Source organism: Anolis sagrei, chromosome 3, assembly GCF_037176765.1.
Source record: "Anolis sagrei isolate rAnoSag1 chromosome 3, rAnoSag1.mat, whole genome shotgun sequence".
Lineage (NCBI taxonomy): Eukaryota > Metazoa > Chordata > Lepidosauria > Squamata > Dactyloidae > Anolis > Anolis sagrei.
Genome location: NC_090023.1, coordinates 189,982,965 through 190,002,940, shown reverse-complemented (window position 1 = coordinate 190,002,940; position 19,976 = coordinate 189,982,965). Strand labels below are relative to the sequence as shown.

The following is a 19,976-nucleotide window of genomic DNA, read 5'->3' as shown; positions in this document are numbered from 1 at the left end:
ATTTGTAACTGGTTGTATAAAGAACTGGGTCTCAAATCTCAACACAAATTATATGCCGCATGCCATGTTTCAAGTAGAGTGAACCTCTCTCTGTTGAGGGCATTATATCCTCATTCTTTTTGTGAGTAACTACAAGAACAATCACTCCATCAGTTGTTTGGGTAACTTGATCAGGCTAATTTGATCAGATGTTTGGCAGCATCGTGTAATTGTGTTATAAGTCTTGCAAATAGTTACAATATTTTTGATGGTGCAACACAGACATCGGATAAGAACTACATGAAATAGCACTAGATCCTCCCACTGAGAAACATTAAATTAATGTGGGTGACATGGCTTGGCTGCTTTCTTTTTTACACTGTTGAAATTTATCACTCCACTGGGTGATTAATTGCAACCTTTTATAGGAAATTTTGATTCATGCCATGTTCAAAAGGAAATTGTAATGTGGGATTACAATAAAGCAACTTCTAAAGTCCCCCAGTCTTGCTAGGAAGAGGGGAGAACCCTCCTGCATATATTTGATATTTGATGAGCCGTAGAGATTTATAGTTGTCAACATCTGAAACCTAAAGAACTACATGTTTTCATATGTTTCTCAATCCAACCCATTCATCTCATTGAGATCACTCACAATACCACAGGAAATGAATCGGGTGCCAACTCCAATGTCCCACCTTCCATCAGAAGGCTGATTAATGCAAATACTTTCACCAACCAATAGTTGAGTCTTTTATTCTTTTCTAGGCTTTGGGATGGGTCATCTTTTGAAGCAGATATTTTTCTTAAGGGCAAGGCAGTTTATTTTGTTAGGATTCCTCTTGCTGTTTTGACTAGACCTTGAAGTAATCAAACTGTTGTCATATCAAACTCAGAACATGGAAAATATTTTTAAATGAACCACTCATAAATCTCTTTTCAAATTTTTGCACTCCAGGTTGAAGTTCATTTCTCAATAATGTATTTGGGAAGTTTGAATATTTGACTAATATACTGTAGACATGGTAACATTCTTATTAGTACAGAGTTACAAACATCTGACTTGCAAACGAGAAATTCACTCCTGGAAAAAGATGTCTCCATCGAAGCTGTATCACCAATCCTTGTTTCCACAACAAGCCAATTTTTTCAAAATCCAATTATCACAAGGACAGAAAGTGAGGCTATTTTTCCTGAACAGAGGCATAGGCAGCAAAACAAACACCATGGGAGTGTTAAACTTTCCCTATGCTATCCAAAGCTTCTATCTATCTATCTGGAGTTACACTTAAATAATAATAATAATAATCATCATCATCATCATACATTATTTATACGCCACCACCATCTCCCCAATGGGGACTCGGAGCGGCTTACATGAGGCTAAACCCAAACAACAAATTACAACAGAGTAAAATCGAAAACGCAAACCGAAAATGTGCGTGTTCTGACTTACATACAAATTCAACTTAAGAACCAACCTACAAAACCTATCTTGTTTGTAACTTGGGTACTGCCTGTAGTTGTAGCAGTAGTATTTCATATCTTGTGTTGTTCCTATTGATCATAATCAGCCCATCTATTTTTGGTGTTCATAGGTGAGCATCATGATACACAAGGGCCATCCACTCCAGTCCCCTGCCATGTAGGATACGAGTAGGCTATTAGCAAATTTTGGAGAGCTAAAAAAGTGTAAGGTAGAGGAATGAATGAAAATATCTCAAGACAAATAGCATGTTTGTTCAGTTGTGGTGCTGATAAACTATTTTATTTGAGGAAACAAAATGAAATCACTGAAGAGGCCATAGTTGGTAAACTAGAACCTTGAACAGCAGGGTTCAGGAATATTTCACATTATAGGGTTTTGTATGCTTGTATTTTTGTTTGTTTTGCATTGCTTACATGTTAATTTCATTATTGTTTTAACCTCCACCCCCAAATATTAGTGGTTCAGCCACCACCTGCAAGAAACTAGGTGTCTTCATTCCCATTCATGCCGGAGGAACAATGTGTTTATATGGTTGGTCATAACTGGAATAGTTATCCACTTTGAGGGTCAGTTTTTGCCTGTTTTCTGATCAATGAATCAAAGCTGACCCCCTGGAAATTTGAACATGAGACATGTGCAGGTGGCCATGGACCTTTTCTGTAGGTTTGATCTTAACTTGAATTTGTACGTAAATTGGAACAGGTACATTTTTAAGTGTCACTCCAGCCAGATATATAGCTTTGGATAACATAGGGAAGGGTTAAGACCCCTGTGAAATTTGTTTTGCTGTTTGTGACTCTGTTCAGAAAATTTGACCTCATTTTCAGTCCTTGTGATAATTGGATTTTGAAAAAATCGGCTTGTTATGGAAACAAGGATTGATGATAACGCTTCAGTGGAGACTCCTTTTCCCCATGATAACTCAACTCACAGGAGTTAATTTCCCTTCCAATGGGTAGATTTCTCTCACTTCGTTCTCAACTAGGAGTTGTTTGTAAGTCAGATGTTTGTAACCCAGGGACTGCCTGTACTGTATTATCTTATTTCACATGCATCTGAGCATACTGCATTTTAATCTTTATTTCTTTTATACCATTTCAGAATTATAGATCAGCGGTTTGAGAGAGTTTCGTATTTTGTCTTTGGAGATTTCAACTTTCGACTGGATGCAAAGTCAGTTGTAGAGGTAGGCCTTTCTCCATTCTTCACATTTACAAGTCTCCCATTTTAAAAGAATGCTTAAGGGACCTGAGTTGGTGTTAAGTTTGTAGAAAAACAATTGGCTGTAAATAATGTCCTCTTTCAGTACTACAATCTACTTAGTACTCCGCTGAAACAACTCAATAAAAGTTGCTGAAAAATGATAGAATGCTAGTGGTCAAATCCAAAGCATATGGTGCAATCTCTGAGAAAACTGGCTAATCTAGAAATCATTAATTTGACTACAGAGGCAGAACTTGGTTTCTGCCTTGTTTCTTTCATACGTATCAGGTATGTGTAGGAATGGTCATGAATACTTCACAATACTAGCAATGGTAAAGTCTAACACAGTAGTTCACAACCTGTGGGTCCCCAGATGTTTTGGCCTTCAACTCCCAGAAATCCCAACAGCTGGTAAACCAGCTGGGATTCCTAGCAGTTCTAGGCCAAAAACACCTGGGGAAACACTGGTCTTATACATCCCTCCACATGACCTCAGACAATCCAAAACTGAAGTGGGTATTGATGTTTCCATTTAGGCCAATGAGTGAGTTTGTAAATGAGATGATCTTTGAACAAGAAGTTTCTGGGCTTATATTCACTTGTATGAGTTTCTGGATAAATCAGATATTGTTATTAAAAAAATACTTCAGCTTCCCATCTTGAATTATTTCCAGTTGTGCACATAGCTGTAAATCTAATTTCAATCTTGCGGGTAAAAAATACTCTCTTTTGCAGAATTTTAAAGTTTTATTTTGTTTGTTTTGTTTTTGTTTTTTTGCAGTATTTTTGTTTGTATAGGAACAATTGTATTGTGTGCAAATGTAACAGTGTGTTTGCTGAGAAGTTCTAAAATGCTATATACACATATGGAAAAGTGTTACAAATATAAGTTCAGGATCTCAGTCAACAAAGAATTTTTCTCATTGTGTTTGCCGTTATTACCATGCAGAGAAATATCAGTATAGATTTTTCCGTTTAAAATTATGTATATTCTTTCTTTTCTTTTTCCTCCCTCCCTTCCCTTCTATTGCAATAAATTCCAAACATGTAAAAAGCACAGCAAATGTTCAGAAATTGAAAAATAAATCTCAGAATAATCTTCTCTAACCATGGAGACATGAAGTTGGAAACGACCACAAGGGCGTCAATCCAAGCCCCTACCACAAACAAGGCATTAATGGGAGAGGTCATCCAGTCTCTGTTTAAAAACCTCTAAAGAAGGGTGCAGTTTGGGGTTTGTTTGGTTTTCATATCCAGAGTTTGCTAAATCCATTCTTTGAAAGTGGGAAAAATTCCAAATCCTTTCCATTCTCTTAAGAGGAGGCCATATATTGGTTTTGGTTTTGGTGGTATGGAACCATTCTCTGATAGTATCATTTAAGATGATGGACATCATCTTAAGACAGGGAGAGTGGTTTCCCATCTGCTGCTAGCATAATGCCTTGCAGACATTTCCTCCTCTTCACCTTATTGTCCTATTCATTTTAAAATGAGACACTACTGTAAAACATTTGGCCATTATAAGATACAGCAGTACTAGATTTTGTACATTGAGCAATTAGATCTGCCTATCCAAACAGCAGCACAAAGCAATGTATTTCTTAAGCTATTCTTAGCAGAGCTTCTGAAAGATGTATGGGTTGTTTCAAAAATAGATTTTCTGTGCTCATATAAAGTGACATAAATCAAGTGGCGTATTATTGGCCATATTAAATTACAATTAAGAAGCAATAAATCACTATTTGACGGTTTTGGGGTGGGGCAGGGAAAGATTACTCCAAAACATTAGTATAACTTTGGTAGAAAATTCTGTTTCACTGTTCAGGAGAGCAAGTCAAGGTTACCCTGTACACAGAGAAAGTCAAGTTTATGTTAGCAAATAGATCTTATTGATCTAGACAAATAAATGTAATGGGATATTAAATGGATCATTGTCCTGGTGATCTACAGCAGCTGTTCCCAGCCAGGTGTACTCCAGATGTGTTGAACTGTGTGTGTATGATTTTAAGTCACCTGTCAATGTATGGTGAACCCCATGAATTTTGTATTATGCAAGGAATAGTTAGATGTGGTTTTGTCAGGTCCTTCCTCTGAAATATAGCCTACAGCACCTGGTATTTGTTGGCATTCTCCCATCCAAGTATTAACTAGAGCTGACCCTGCTTATCTTCCAATCTGATGACTTTATGGTATGTAGGCCTCACATATTGAGGTGTAATTCCCAAAATTCATTACCATGGTACTGTTAAGAGTTATATGTAGGTATGTCAGAATTTATGTAATCCTACACATCTAGGCTTCATATACATAATGATATGGGAATAGGACCATTGCAGATTTATGGCAGGATACCATTCAGTGGAAGTGACTAAACAACACATATGGAAATCTGTTCTTTGCATATAATAATAATAATAATAATAATAATAACAACAACAACAACAACAACAACAACAACAACAACTTTATTTATAGGCCACCCTATCTCTCCAGGGGACTCATATTCTAATGGATTAAAATAATAGTGATACTTCTGTCCATGGATCAGATGTGAGTTGGGTTTCTAAATCCAGTTTTCAAGAATTAAGAAAACGTTTGATCTCCCCCAAAATCCACCAAAAGTCTTGGTACAGATTTGTATCTCAGTAATTCGACAGTACAGTGTGTGTGTCTTCAAGTTCCCTATCAGTTTATGGCAACCCCATTAATATCATTGAGCCTTCTTAGGCAAAGAATATTTACAGGTGGCTTTGCTACTTTTCCTCCCCTTTTAAATATAACCTACCATACCTTGTATTTATTGATGATGGCTAGAATGCTAGACTTGGAACAAGGGAAACCTAAGTTCAGATGTCTGCTTAATGACAGAGTTTACTGAGTGAGCTCAAGGAGGCTGCTATCTCTCAATCAAACATGTTGCGTAAGGTTTTGGAGAGGAAGGTTAAGGAGTATGTATCCATATGGAGCAACTATGCATATTCATCTATCTATCACTTTAATTATAGCCCACCATTTCTCTACACCAGTGGTTTTCAACCTGTGGTCCATGGACCACCAGTGGTCCCCATGAACTAAAATATGGTCCACAGCCTCATCGACACTACACCATTGCAACAAGAGCGACTGGACCCGCAAACCCTCTTATAGTGTCGAGGCAATGGGGATGTTGGGAGGGGAAAGGGTGACTACACATGAAAGGCGAGACAACAAGCCTCCTGAGTGCTGCTTCTCCTCTTCCTCCGTCCCCTTGAGCGGAGCCATTCCATGTGGCACCTGGAAGTGGGGGTGCTTTGGTGTCTTCGTGTTTAGGTCTCTTCCTGGGGTTATTTGGGGTGCAGATTGAGAAAATTGCATTGGATAGACCACATCAGCTCTAGATGATTGAATATGGTTTTCTGTGGGCGAACAGATGATGACTACTGGATGGCATATGTTCTGTATCAAAAACTAGAACTGACATGGTCTATCCAATGCAGTTTTCTCAATCAGCACCCCAAAAAACCAAACCGAATCTAAAGTTGACCAAAAACTGATTCGTAACCCTTTTGGTACTAATGTTGGAGAGTGGTCCCTGGTCAACAAAAAAAAAAGGTTGGGAACCACTGCCCTACACTAATACTCAAGATAGCTTAGAAAAGACAAAAATACAATAAAAATACAGTAAAAATGTACAAAAATATGTTAAGGACAATAACACTATGTAACATGATTTTTGTCTCTGGGTTACAAATGTTATTTCCTAACTGAACAACATGAAAAAGTTTATTAAACTGCAAAACCTTTGTTTTTGCGGGACATCCTGAAGCACATTTTGCTGTAGTTTTTCAATTAATATCTCATCCAGTCTCAACTAATTCAACATAGTTTGTGCTAGCTGCAAAAAGAACGTTTCTGGAGTATAACAACAGCCTTCAAAGGAAGTACTGCACAAGTAAACAGGAAATAATATTTTCAAACCAGAAACAGAAACTTTTTCAAATTTTGTGTAATTGATTATCTCATATATATATATATATATATATATATATATATATATATATATATATATATATATGTTCATGAGCACTTTTAGAAGCATGCTTCAGTCTCAAATTTTAACTTAAAAATTTGAAGATCTTCTAGCTTGAACACAGAAATCATAAATATACAGTATGTATTACAGTGAGAACCAAGTTATAGTCTTCTCCTTCCTTGTCTGTCAAACTTTGTAGGAAAATTCAAATATTTGCCAGGATTTTTTTGTAAAACAGTACATTTGTTCTGAAAACAGAAACCAAAGCAATATACAAAACTTTTTAAAATATAGTACAACAATAAGATAACCCACCTTATTGCTTTCATACCATCAATTTTCAGCAAGTACTTCACTTAGTTTAAATTGATGCAGGAATAATTTGCTTAGAGAGAATACCCTTTGTAATGCAAACATCTGCCAGATTGTTAGCTCTAGTAGCCACTGTGTTGCTGTAGCAAAAAGCCACCATAGTTTAACATGGAGCCAAAAGCTTGCTGGTAAATCACTAGTCTACCCTAACTACATTAACAAACTAAAGAATAAACATCACTTCATTGCTTTGCTACCTTGCACACCTAATCAATTGCTAGATCCACTAGCCCACTCTTAATTGGTATCTATCTACTCTGTCACAGTTTAGATAATGTTTTAGTTCATTATTCTTTTAGCCATTCCAGCTGTGTTTACTCTAGCTGGGCATAGCAACTTTCCTTGTTTGTACCAGTTTGTGGATTAAGGACAGCAAAGTTTAAACACAAGTAGTGTAAGAGGAGCAACTTTTGGTAAAGAACCTTACCCCTCCCTCAAATTACAGTTGGTCTTCGGTGCTTTCTCAGGCTATCCGATATGGAATGGGAGGAGAGGAGCAGTAATTACTGGCTTCCAATGGGGCAGTAGCAAACACTAAAGATGCAGATAATAGTGTACAATATTGCAGATATACTGCAATATAAAACTTGTCATCAGCCAATGGCTCACAGACTCCCACTTTGGTAGTACAGGTTGAGCATTCACTATATGGAATTCTGAAATACTCTGAAATCCTAAATTTGCCATATTGATGACTTAGATCAGTGTTTCTCAACCTGGGGGTCGGGACCTCTGGGGGGGGGTCGTGAGAGGTGTCAGAGGGGTCCCCAAGACCATCAGAAAACACAGTATATTCCGTTGGTCATGGGGGTTCTGTCTGGAAAGTTTGGCCAAATTGTATCATTGGTGGGCTTCAGGATGCTCTTTGATTGCAGGTGAACTATAAATTCCAGCAACTACAACTCCCAAATGTCAAGATCTATTTTCCCCAAACTCCACCGGTGTTCACATTTGGGCATATTGAGTATTCATGTCAAGTTTGGTCCAGATCTATCACTGTTTGAGTCCACAGTGCGCTCTGGATGTAGGTGAACTACAGTTCTCAAACTCAAGGTCAATGCTCACCAAACCCTTCCAGTATTTTCTGTTGGTCATGAGAGTTATGTGTGCCAAATCTGGTTCAATTGCATCGTTGGTGGAGTTCAGACTGCTCTTTTAATTTAAATGAACCATAAATCCCAGCAACTATAACTCCCAAATGACAAAATCAACACCCCCCTCCCCCAACCCCACCAGTATTCAAATTTGGGCATATCGGGTATTTGTGCCAAATTTGGTCCAGTGAATGAAAATACATCCTACATTAAGGCGTCGGGGCATTAGGAAGGTTGAGAACCACTGACTTAGATAGTGATGGTTTAGGAAACACAAACTTTGTTTCATCTGCAATATTGTTTAAAATATTGTATCTAGTTATGTGTATAAGGTGCATATGAAAGACAAATGTTGTAATTAGGAGAGCTGCACCCTCCACATCCTTATTTTTATTACAATTATCCTGATATATCATTACAAGTCACTTGATAGTTCACACAGAAACATAATCATGTGGATCTTTGTCCCTTACAATTGTTTCGTCCAAGAAAGAGTATTGCTCCGTTATCTGGGCGGAGGCCACAAGGGGGTGCTGCGATTGTCCATTTTATGGGGTTGGAGGGTAGGTTGAAGGAGGAAAACCATTTTACCCTCTTTTCCTGTTATTCCCCGCTCCCATATCCCCATTGTGGAAATAACCCTTGTTTATGATATAGAAAAAGGTGGGGGAATAACTAGCAGAAATGGGGGAAATGGTTTCCCTCCTTCAACCCGCCCCCCCCCATGTACTCTTGAAGTACTCTTCTCTCTCTAGCTCCCCCTGATGGCCTCTGCCCAGATAATGGAACAGTACCAAAGAAAGTAATCCACTTGCTCTTTATGTTCATTTGCCTTATCCAGAATCTAGTATGTGTTGATGTACATGTCCATTTGTATACTCCGTGAATTTAATTTAACTTTGTGTATTAAGTACTCAGTCTACATCACTCCGTAGGATTCCTTGGAACTGAATTGCACTGAAGTATTTATTTATCGTGTCAGTATCAACCAGACAACTGCATTACATTTTTAACAATTTTTTAATAAACAGACAAAACAGAGTTTGCAAGCTTGGTAGTTGATTAAATGTCCTTTGACCAGTAGCTGGCCACTTGGAGTGCCTCTGGTGTTGCTGCAAGGAGGTCCTCCATTGTGCATGTGGCGGGGCTCAGGTTGCATTGCAGCAGGTGGTCTGTGGTTTGCTCTTCTCCACACTCGCATGTTGTGGATTCTACTTTGTAGCCCCATTTCTTGAGGTTGGCTCTGCATCTCGTGGTGCCAGAGCGCAGTCTGTTCAGCGCCTTCCAAGTCGCCCAGTTTTCTGTGTGCCTAGGGGGGAGTCTCTCATTTGGTATCGGCCATTGGTTGAGGTTCTGGGTTTGAGCCTGCCACTTTTGGACTCTCGCTTGCTGAGGTGTTCCTGAAGTGAAATCCACACTTTCCCTTCCAAAGAGTTGATTTCATGGTTTTGGGGGGTTTTTTTATTTTAAAAAAATCAAACTATTTCTGTTCTATCTCATGCAATGGGATGAGATATAAATCTCAAAAGAACATGCAAATAAAAGTAATTTAACCAATTCAAAACCATTTAAAATTGTAAACAAATAGAGAGCAATTTTAAAACAGTTTAACACATTTTTTAAAAAATCTGTGCCTACCTGGACAAAATCAAGTAAGTACAAAAGCCTTATAAAAGTCATATTTTACTTCAGTGTAAGAATCAGCATTAGTACCAATCAGGATTTCAAGAGAGGGCAAATGTAATGGGTTACTCAGTTAAATGTTTCACATAGGTATCTTATATTGCACAAGGCACAAATAACGTCTCATTTCTTTGGCATTTATCACAAGTGTCTTGTTTAAAAAAAGAAAAATCGCTTTTGTTGCATGTTTCTGGAGCAGAAGTATTTTCAGGGATTTGTTTAGCCTCCAGCATAGAACAATTAATTGTGGTAAACAGAAAGAATTGACTACAGCTGACCCCAATTCAAATAGCCTTTCAGGGTGAATAAAAGGCACAGCCGCGTGGATACTAATGTTGTCACCACACTCTCCTAAGGTGGTCTCCCCTCCCGGCTCAAATAATAAATGGATGGAAGCCTGACTGGGACTTGTGGTCAGTCGGGCCACAATTACTTATATCCCGTTTTTCATATGTAAGCAGTTGAAAAAGAAACCTTCTATTAAAATGCAACATTCTATGGGAAAACATTCTTTCAATTGATTCTAACCACTACCTCAAGACATTTGCCTTCCATTTATGTCTTATAATCTTCTCTCCCTCTCCTCTGTCTTTCCTAGAAGAGGTCCGTGTTCCCTCTTTCATTTTTGTCCTTTGCACCTTAAAAGAGATCCAATGTGCTCAAAATCTGCAAGCCGTCATACTCACTGCCCAGGGGAGTTCTGGGACTTGTAGTCAAATAACCTTTCCAGTATTTAGAATACGGTAGAACTTACTTTCTGTCTTGTAGAGCAAAAAAAAAAAAAAACCTTAAAAAGGAGCAATGAAGGTTGAGCATCCTTTATCCAGAATGCCAAAAACCAAAATACTCCGAAATCTGAAATTGTCGACATGGGTGGCTGAGTTAGAGACACCTTTGCTCTCTAATGGTTCAGTGTATGCAAACTATGTTTCATATCCAAAATTATTTTAAGATATTGCATTCAATTTGGGATAAGGGACTCTCGACCTGTATTCCACCAAGGAGTTTCTGCTTCAAGGCTCTCGCAATGCATCCTACAAATCTTTTAGACAAGTTTGATCCATAGTTACTAAAATAAAACCTGAAACATAGTGCGATTGCTGTCCTTCTTAACTGTTTTCTCAATTTTCTTCCCTGATCATATAGCAAATGCTCTCTAGGTTTGCTTTACCTCCTGATTAAACTCTGGGTGAACCCTTGCTGTTGTGATCGCTCTTTATAGAGCACAGCCGAGACCTCCCCTATCCTTGTGTGCCCCTGCCCCGTGACCCTTCTCTAAGAATGTCTTTTGTGTGGTGCAGCCAAAGACCCACAAGGGATAATATACAAAGCTTTGAATTTGTCTAGCGGGCACTTGAGACACACACTATTTAATGCTAATAGTAGAAGTGGGGAACATACCTGCAAGGAAGGTTAGGTCATCTTCTTATTCTCTCCACAGGCTAGGTTTTTCCTCTTTTCTTTCTGTGTGCCATGCCCCCAATTTTGGAGTTTTGTCAGTACTCCTCTTTTGCAGATGTGGGAAACTTGACTCACTCACCAAACACCTACCCAGTTGGAGAGGACATGAGCAGCCAAAGAATTGAGTAACCCCATCTCCAGAAGTGCTCTTCAAGGCCACACAGCTCATTGTCCTTAGTGGAGCAAGATGTACCATATATATATTTGTGTATAAGTTGACCTAATGTATACGTTGAGGGTAGGTTTGGAGGCCAAAATTATGGATTTTGATATGACCCGTGAATAAGTCAAGGGACATTCTATGGAGAGAAAAAGTATTAATGCCACCCACTGCCACTTCCCCATCCAGGTATTCAAAAATGCCAAAAGCATTGCAATGGCAGGAAGAGTAGAGGGGGTTGGTGCTTCTTTTACATTATCCTAAGGAGTCTAAATTCTTGCTCAGAGAAGGGGTTAGCTTTTAAAAAAAATAAAGTGTTGCAGTACAGTGCTTACATTGACCCGTGGATCAGTTAAGCCAGGTGATTTCAGTTGATTTCTTGACTAAATTGTCTAGATTTATACATGAGTATACAGTGTTCCCCCGCTACTTTGCGTTTCGCTTATTGTGGACTCGCTGTTTCGCGAGGTTTTTTAAAAAGTAATAAAACTTGGGGGGGGGGGGGGACAAATATCATTCAGTGGCACCCTCCTCCTCCTTGCCACCTCTGCTGCTCCCTGTTCCTTCCCTGCTCCTTCCTCGGAGAGGGCCGTGCTGAGGCTCCCCCTCCTCCTCTTCCTCGGAGGACCCTTGGGTGCCATTGATGCCAGTGCCATGTTGGGATGAGGCCTGGTCTTCTATGCTTGGCACTGAGGCCTCAGCCCAACCTGGCAGTGGCATCAATGGCACCCATGGGGCCTTTGAGGAAGAGGAGGAGGAAGGTGTTCAGACTGTTTTTTCCAAATGACTACCTATTAACATAATTTTAATGTAATTATGTATATTTTACTGGTGGCAAATCGTTTTCCAGTATTGCTAACACACAGGATGTGAAGTATTTAAAAAAATGATCTCTCCAGTCTGGTTGTCTATGGGTGCACCTACACTGCAGAACGAATGCAGTCTGACACCACTTTAACTATCATGTAGTTTTACAAAGTATTTAGCCATCTCTACCAAATACTGCTGGTGTCTCACCAAACTACAATTTCCAGCATTGAGCCATGGCAATTAAAATTGTGTCAAACTACATGAATTCTATACTGCAGATGCACCCTAAATAAAATTATTGAACCCAGGTTTGTAAAAAGGGTGTATTTTCCCTGTGCAGTCCTGCCTTTCCTCTGCTGTTTTTTTTTTTTTAAGTTTATTATAAATGGAGATGGGCCAGGCTGTCTATATTATTAGTTTTATCTACGTTTGTGTATTTAATGTAATATTTTGTATTAAATATAAGTGACAAGGGCTATTGCTAGGTAGGGCTGGACTCAATCATACCGATTACCCACCTTTTCAGCTGTTTTTCTGACACATCCGGTTCCATGCTGATGTGCTCACACTTACTGGCAAGATTCATTGAAGGTTAATTAAATCTATCTCCAAAACAACGAGGGGCCAATGAGCCGTATCCTCTTTGCAATAGTAAATTAAATGATGCAATTGTTTCTATCTCTATCAGGAAGGGAGGGTGGCCTCGAGTGGATTGTTCTTCAGCTGCCGGCGGTAGGGCCCCCGAGAGGCACTCAATTGCATGTAGTTGTAAACCTGCTTTTAATTTGTGGCTACAGGAAAAGATGACACTGTTATCAGCAGGCATGTGAGTTTCGCTCGGCATCATGATGTGAAAGATGACACCATTTAGGAAATGGAAAGGAGGGCTCCTCTCCCCCCACCTTCCCAATCGGGAAATAACTTGCCGCTTCTCCCTTGCTCCAGATTAATACAAACATGGATACAGAGCAGAACGGAGTGCAATGATATTCTTGATCAACTTTTTGGCATCGCTTGTGGGCCATAATTAAGAGAGTACACAAATTAAACACAATTACTGCCTGCTTTCTAATAGGGCTTGAGCGTCATTAAACTAATTAATAATGCAGCTGATGCGTTCTGTGCTGCCGCAATTGTTCCAAGTGTATGTTTTATGCCTTGCATGGCAGCAACCAGCAGCTGGGGGACTCAGCTGGCACCGGGTGACAGAGAGTGAGAACAGTACCAGTAGCTCTCGTCTCGGCACAGCCCCACGGGGTAGAGCTGGCTGCTGCCACACCTGCCATTCATCACCTAGATGACAGTGATTGTGATCGATGGCTTTTTGGAAGCTCTCTCCCCTGTGTTACAGCTGTTGGGCTTGTTTTATTATTATTATTGCTTGCCATTTACTGTCAAAGATGTATTCCACACTGGGCATATTTGCAAGCAGATGCAAAGTTGTGGGTGGGTACATTTCTGAATTTAACAAGAATGATATCTGAGCAGAGGGTGGGAAATCATTATACAAAATTCAGTCATTTTAAAATCTTAACAACATTCCTGAATCATATTACAAAATGAGGTATGTTTTTAGGATCAAGACATAAGGATGCTACTTAGGAAAAATACCAATTTTAAGAGCTGTGGAGTGGGGTCAGTTGAGTCCTACATCTAGGAAGGGAATTGCTTCAGAATGAACTACCTGCCTTCTTTCGGCACACTGATACATTCTCTACTTGATTTAGGCTACAACCTGGCACTGGTATACTTACAGTAAAATTCATGTGACTTCCTTCTGAGCAGATATGATAAGAATGGCAGATTTAGGTCTTTGTTATAAGACCTCTAACATCACTTTTCTTGATGCTATTAAATCTGAGAAATCCCAGCTCTGAATCAGAGGAATTTTTGAAGGCTTCATACTGGATGGAAAAAGTGAAGAATGAGTGTTGCCCTGCATGGGGACTCAAATCATGTGGAAGAGTGTTTTTGTCAGTATAGTAAGAATCCGTATTTCATTATGGCTCTATCTAAAAAAAACCCAGCTGGTCCTCCCATTAGGCAGAGTGAGATACCTCAGAATGCAAGGAACATCACATAAACACCAAGAGGGTTGCTGCTGTTGTTCTAGACATCCAGGCTCGCCGGTTTTCATTGTGGCCACCCTTGTGCTCCAGAGCAGATTATTTGAAAACTGAACCAAATAAATAGATGGTTTGTGCTCTTCAGAGTTGGCCAGGTCTCCCATCATGTTGCTCCTCGAGCTGTCACTGCCAGGATGTGGAAATATTAGCCAGAATGCTGTGTTGGTCTCTGTGTGTGCGTAAGTAGTGCTAGGCACAGAATCAATTCTGTTGCCGTACTATTTTCATTCTGTTTTCAGGTGCCCACCCCCCGGTTCTGTTTTTGGGAAGTTTTGGGAAGCGGAAGCTAAACCCAAGATTTCAAATTATGAATCCAAAGATGCCCCCTCCTAATCTCCAATAATTTTTCAGAATGCAGAATGGGGGCACCTAAAATCCAAAACGAAAACAGAATGGATTCGCACACCCCTAGTAAGCACCATAACATCCCCATGTGCCAGGCAGTAACCATTGCAATCAACTGTGATACGTGCTCTCTTTTCTCAGATAGCAGTTGGCTTCCATTTCCACTTTTATCATGAGCGATCCCCATTGTGACAACTAAAACAGGGTCCCAATCATAATTTTCCCTTGAACTAGAGATCATTTACACAAGTATGTGTGTGAAAATGGCAACCAAGTGCTTCCTGATCAACTGGAGAACAGAACTCCATCAATTACAGCAGCTGTTTCTTAGTAAGTGGGGATTGGCAGACTTTCACAAAAACAAGGTTCCCCTACACTGAGATCCATCATAAAAGTCACCAGTGTGTAGCTGCAAGTTAAGTTAGACTATCATACAGATTTCGGGACTATGTGTTGAGCTTCATCCCTGGAGTGCACAAGTTTCTTGTGTCATCAAGTTTCCAGACCTCAATGTGTAGCTAGACTAAAGACAGGGCCAGGCTGAGGGATTCCTCCCCCACACATACCTGTGCATGTTTTTCCAAAAGGGGCTTCGTCTTTACTCTTTCTCCTTACCACTGTTCCCCCCCCCTTTGAAGATGTAGCAATGGAACTCTGTGAGGGAACTTCCTTTTTAAAGGTATTTTTATTGCCCTGGGGTTGGCCATGTGGTCCCCACTATTTTGTCTCTTCTGCATTTTCTTCCTTCCAGTAAGGACACATTTTGCCTTTTTCCAGGCAAAATGTAGCCGCATGGATCTTTTTACTTTTTACATCTTTAGAAGATGAGATTTAGTAAGCTAATAAGCTCCAATACTTTTTCTATCAAGAATTTATTTCTTTTACTTCAATAAATATTTTTGAACCTAAAGTTCTGACTCTGCAATTCTGATCCATCCTAAGATATAGAAGGCTATCCCAGTTCACCACATGTAAGTTTCTGATGGTTGTGAAGTTTACTTCTTATACTCTGTTATGTTTATGGCGGAATCACCCCAAGTGAGGGTTATTTTGAGCCTAACAGCTCAGATTCCCCAACACTATATGTTACTTTTGGAAGAGAGTGAGACAAATGGGTAATGCCATTAATTGTTAGGGTTGGTTTTGGTTAGTGAGACTTGTTCAAAACATTATTTTGTTTTTTAAATTTTAAAAAATAAACTAACTTATTAACATTTTACTAATAAGGAATAAATAACAGATTACCTTTGCTTAATAGCTGTGGCTACTGCTAAAAGAGAGTGCTAATTTTATTAAGACCCTGTACTGTCCTATGTGTTGCTTGCATTGTGAAACAGTCTCTTCCATTGCTTTCAAATGATTTATATTTAAGTCATTTAAGTATTAAATATTTAAAATTCTTTTTTGTTTTTGCATAATAGTTTTAGCTAATTTCTACTTAGTTGTGTCCTGTATTATTCCTCATCTCCTATCAATTTTATTTAATTCTTTTTTTAATTGCCCGTTTCCACTATTGCAAACCTATCCATCAGCAAGTTATTGAACTGTCCTTTCCAGTAAAGAAAAATTATGGATTTTGTCCTCCTTCACCAGTAAAACAGCTTTTTGGAAGGAAACTAGCGACGAAAGATCGTGCTGGCACATAACATCATAATTCAGGCCTTCAGATAAAATTATCTTTCAGTCTTAGCTCTTTAATGATGTTTTATAGTTAAAAATAAATTTCTGACTCAATGCACAAGTTCTGTGTTTAATTGTTAATGATACTAGTCTCTTAGCAAACAGATTTTATCCTAGGACAGCTCTTTCTCACTAATCCAGAAATTACACTACAAACATTATAAAACTCCGAACGATTATATCGATACCCATTAGAATGTCAGGCTTTTCTAAATTCATTCTCCCAGATGATGATGGACAATTTCAAAAGTTTTCTCCCTTCTGGATGAGTTCATAAGCTTTTGTGTGTGTGTTTTTCACATTTTGGTGTCTTTGGGAGGATTTTGTTTGTGCGTGTACATTTATTTTGCACAGACATCCAATACATTGTGCAGAATATTTTAATTTTATAGAAAATGTAATGTTTTGACACAAGAAATTAATTAGAATTTTATTAATTTTTATATAGATTACAACGAAAGAGTGAGAACAATAAAGTATAACAAAGTGAGGAAATAAAGAAAAAAAGAGAAAAAAGAAGAAACAAAAGAGTATACTAAAATCCCAAATAACCCCTAAAAAAAAGATTCTACAAAAATACACAAAAAACACAAAAAAAGAAAAACAAAAAATGACTTCCATTCCATTTTCTTGGATCATATCTTCTTATTATTCAAAAATATAAAATAAGTTCAAAAAGAAATTGTCTCTCTTGTTTCTTATTTTCCCAAATTGTCCAGATATTCATGGAGATTATCCCAATTCGTTCTTCTTAGTATCATAACTGTATTTTTCTTCAACAAAAAAGTCAATTCATCTATGTCCTTTATTTCTCTGATTTTTTCCACCCATTCCTGTACGGGTGGTACTGAGTCTTTCTTCGATTCTCTAGCAATGTCTTGACACAAAATTTCACCTGAAAGTTCCCAAATTTTAAAAAAGCATCCAAATTTCACAAAAACTCTTTTACAAGATGAATGTCAAGAAAATGTCGAGACACCCTTTCACACACAGTGAAGATAAGGAGATAATATAATAAGATAATAAGGAGACCTCACCTCACTACCTCTGAGGATGCTTGCCATAGATGCAGGCGAAACGTCAGGAGAGAATGCCTCTAGAACATGGCCATGTAGCCCGAAAAAACCTACAACAACCCAGTGATTCCGGCCATGAAAGCCTTCGACAATAGGAGATAATATAATTTTTTAACATCTCTAGAGGTTTAGATAGCTCATCCATCCCTTGTAAAAGTAAACTGGAAAAAGCACAAGCAACAAATGGGCAAAGCAGGATTAATGATTCAATTATTTATCATTAATATTGCAATGTGTATTTTGCACTTTCTGGGACTATGATGCTTTCTTTTGATAGATATTATTACATCAAAATTGTTCAGTTGTCTTTTGAATGCACTATACATACTTCCTACTATATGCAATGACAATGGTGACTCCATTCATAGTCTACATAATAGAGAAGTCTCTGTTTTGCTTTTTGTGTTATTAGGCTAACCTCAGTGACAGTGTTGTTTCTTCCTATTCACTTGGATTATTGATGGACAGCAAACAGTTTAGAATAGTTAATAACCTTATCTTGAAAAGTGCACCATTTTCATCTGAAACAGTGATATGGGAAGCAGATTCATAAAGGCCAACAAAGAAGTCATTAAAACTTAAATGGGTTCAGTGTTGAGCAAAAGAAAGCACTTGTTGTTGTCATCTGACATAATGGAAAAAATCCCAAGCAGTCTGCAATGTTTTAAGATGAATTGTTATACAGGAAATTAGATTAAGGTGTACTCTACTTCTGGAAATTTAAAACTGGCAATTGCATGGATCTATTTGCCAATAAAATAATATGGGTTTCTTGTGAAGCAGAGAACAGAAGTGAGTAATTGCAGACCTTATGGTGGCAGAGTTGTTGGGTTTTTTTGGTGTTGCACAAAGTATACTGTCACTAAAACATCCAGCACTACAGGGTGACTATTCTTATCTATCCAAGATGAATGGGATCTGAATTATTTGAATATTGGATTGGGTATTTTTTTTAAAAAAAATAATAATACCTGTAATTGCAAATACATACATAATGAAATATTCTGGAGATGGGAACCAAGTCTAAACACAAATTTCATTTATGTTTTATATATTCCTTATATATATACCCTAAAGTTAATTTTACATAATATCTTAACAAAGTTTGTGTTCATGAAGCCATCAAAAACCAAAGGTGTCACTAAAGGTGTGGACAATTTTGGATTGGAGTGTTCTGGAATTCCAGAAATATGTATTTTGTCATGTTTGCCGTATCCTCCATAGATAGGCAGAGCCTCACAATTATATGATACAGGGTCCGCCTATTAGCTGTACTCATGAGGAGTTCAATTATTATTTAAAATAGTAAAAAAAAAATAAGGTAGCGGAATTCTTCTTTCCCACACAAATACACATATGATCATATGAGAATGTGATTAGGAATAATATTCCTGTACAAGCCCGTAGCCAGGGGTGGGGTTACGGGTTCCACCCCCCCCCCCCCATCCCCAACCTGGTTTACTCATGAATTTTAACTGGTTAACCATATCCTCATGCTAAGTCAATGAGAAGAAAAAATTAGAGTGCCTCCAGAACTGCAAGCACTATCTTAACCAAATTTTGATAATGTATTCATACTGTCATTAACAACCTTCCTGCCAATTTACACTGCAATAGCAGCAATAGCCAAAATAGTAGAAGCAACCATGTTTTGACGTTGCAGTTGTTTAATCAATCTTTTTGATGTGAACACGGCATAATCCACTGAAATTGACATCAGAATCTGACTCCCCTGAATCTGACTCCTCTTTTCCTTGTTAAACTAGTTTAAATACAATTTACAATGTTTCCAGGTCTATAGCAACTACAAAATTTGTGCTTGCTTTGAAAGTGTATACTGTAATTTCTACTAAACTATCAAGTGTTTTTGAATAAATAGGTACCAGATTAAAGGTATTTTATGTAGTTTTTAAAAATGCAGTAATATGTGTGGGTCATAGATCTTGATTTTTAGATATTCCAATTTAATATTTAATTGGAATTAGATATTCCAATTTAAAAGGAAAAATATGTGTATGAGAGATCTTTCAAAATGCTGTATCTCTGATTTTAATCAACATTTTTCATTAAATGAAAAATCTATACAATTATGGATTTTATTATGTAATTTCATATTTTTACCCCATGTAATTTTTACCCCATGGAAATATTATTTTAAAAAATCTAAAAGTACTCACATCTCTGCTCTCTTGCTCTTACCCCTTTCAAAGCTTGCTTTTACGTCCTCCTTCTTCCTTCTCCCACTGGGGTACAAAAAAAAAAAAGCTGTAGGTCATTCGAAACACAGCTGTCTTACTGTGCTATTTTCTGATAGCTTGAGTTGCTCTTCTGAGACTTAAAGCCCTGTTAGTTGCTGTTAGTGTTTCCTTTCATCCACCTGACTCCAGAAGATGCCCAAATGTCTATCAAAGCAACTGAACGTTATTGAGTTCATGGGAAAAAAGAAAAAGCCAAATTTTGAAACTAAGAAGGCAGCAGGTTGAGAA

At 38.1% G+C, this 19,976-nt stretch overlaps 1 protein-coding gene across 3 annotated transcripts in view; it reads left to right on the top strand.

Annotated features, from left to right (window-relative positions):
- Positions 1–19,976, top strand: part of INPP5A (inositol polyphosphate-5-phosphatase A) — a 343,269-nt gene that overhangs the window by 233,618 nt on the left and 89,675 nt on the right. For all 3 annotated transcript variants that reach the window (XM_067465755.1, XM_067465756.1, XM_067465757.1), the window contains exon 9: positions 2,570–2,654. In XM_067465755.1, coding sequence (XP_067321856.1) covers positions 2,570–2,654 — 85 coding nt within the window. The remainder of the gene's footprint in view (positions 1–2,569; positions 2,655–19,976) is intronic.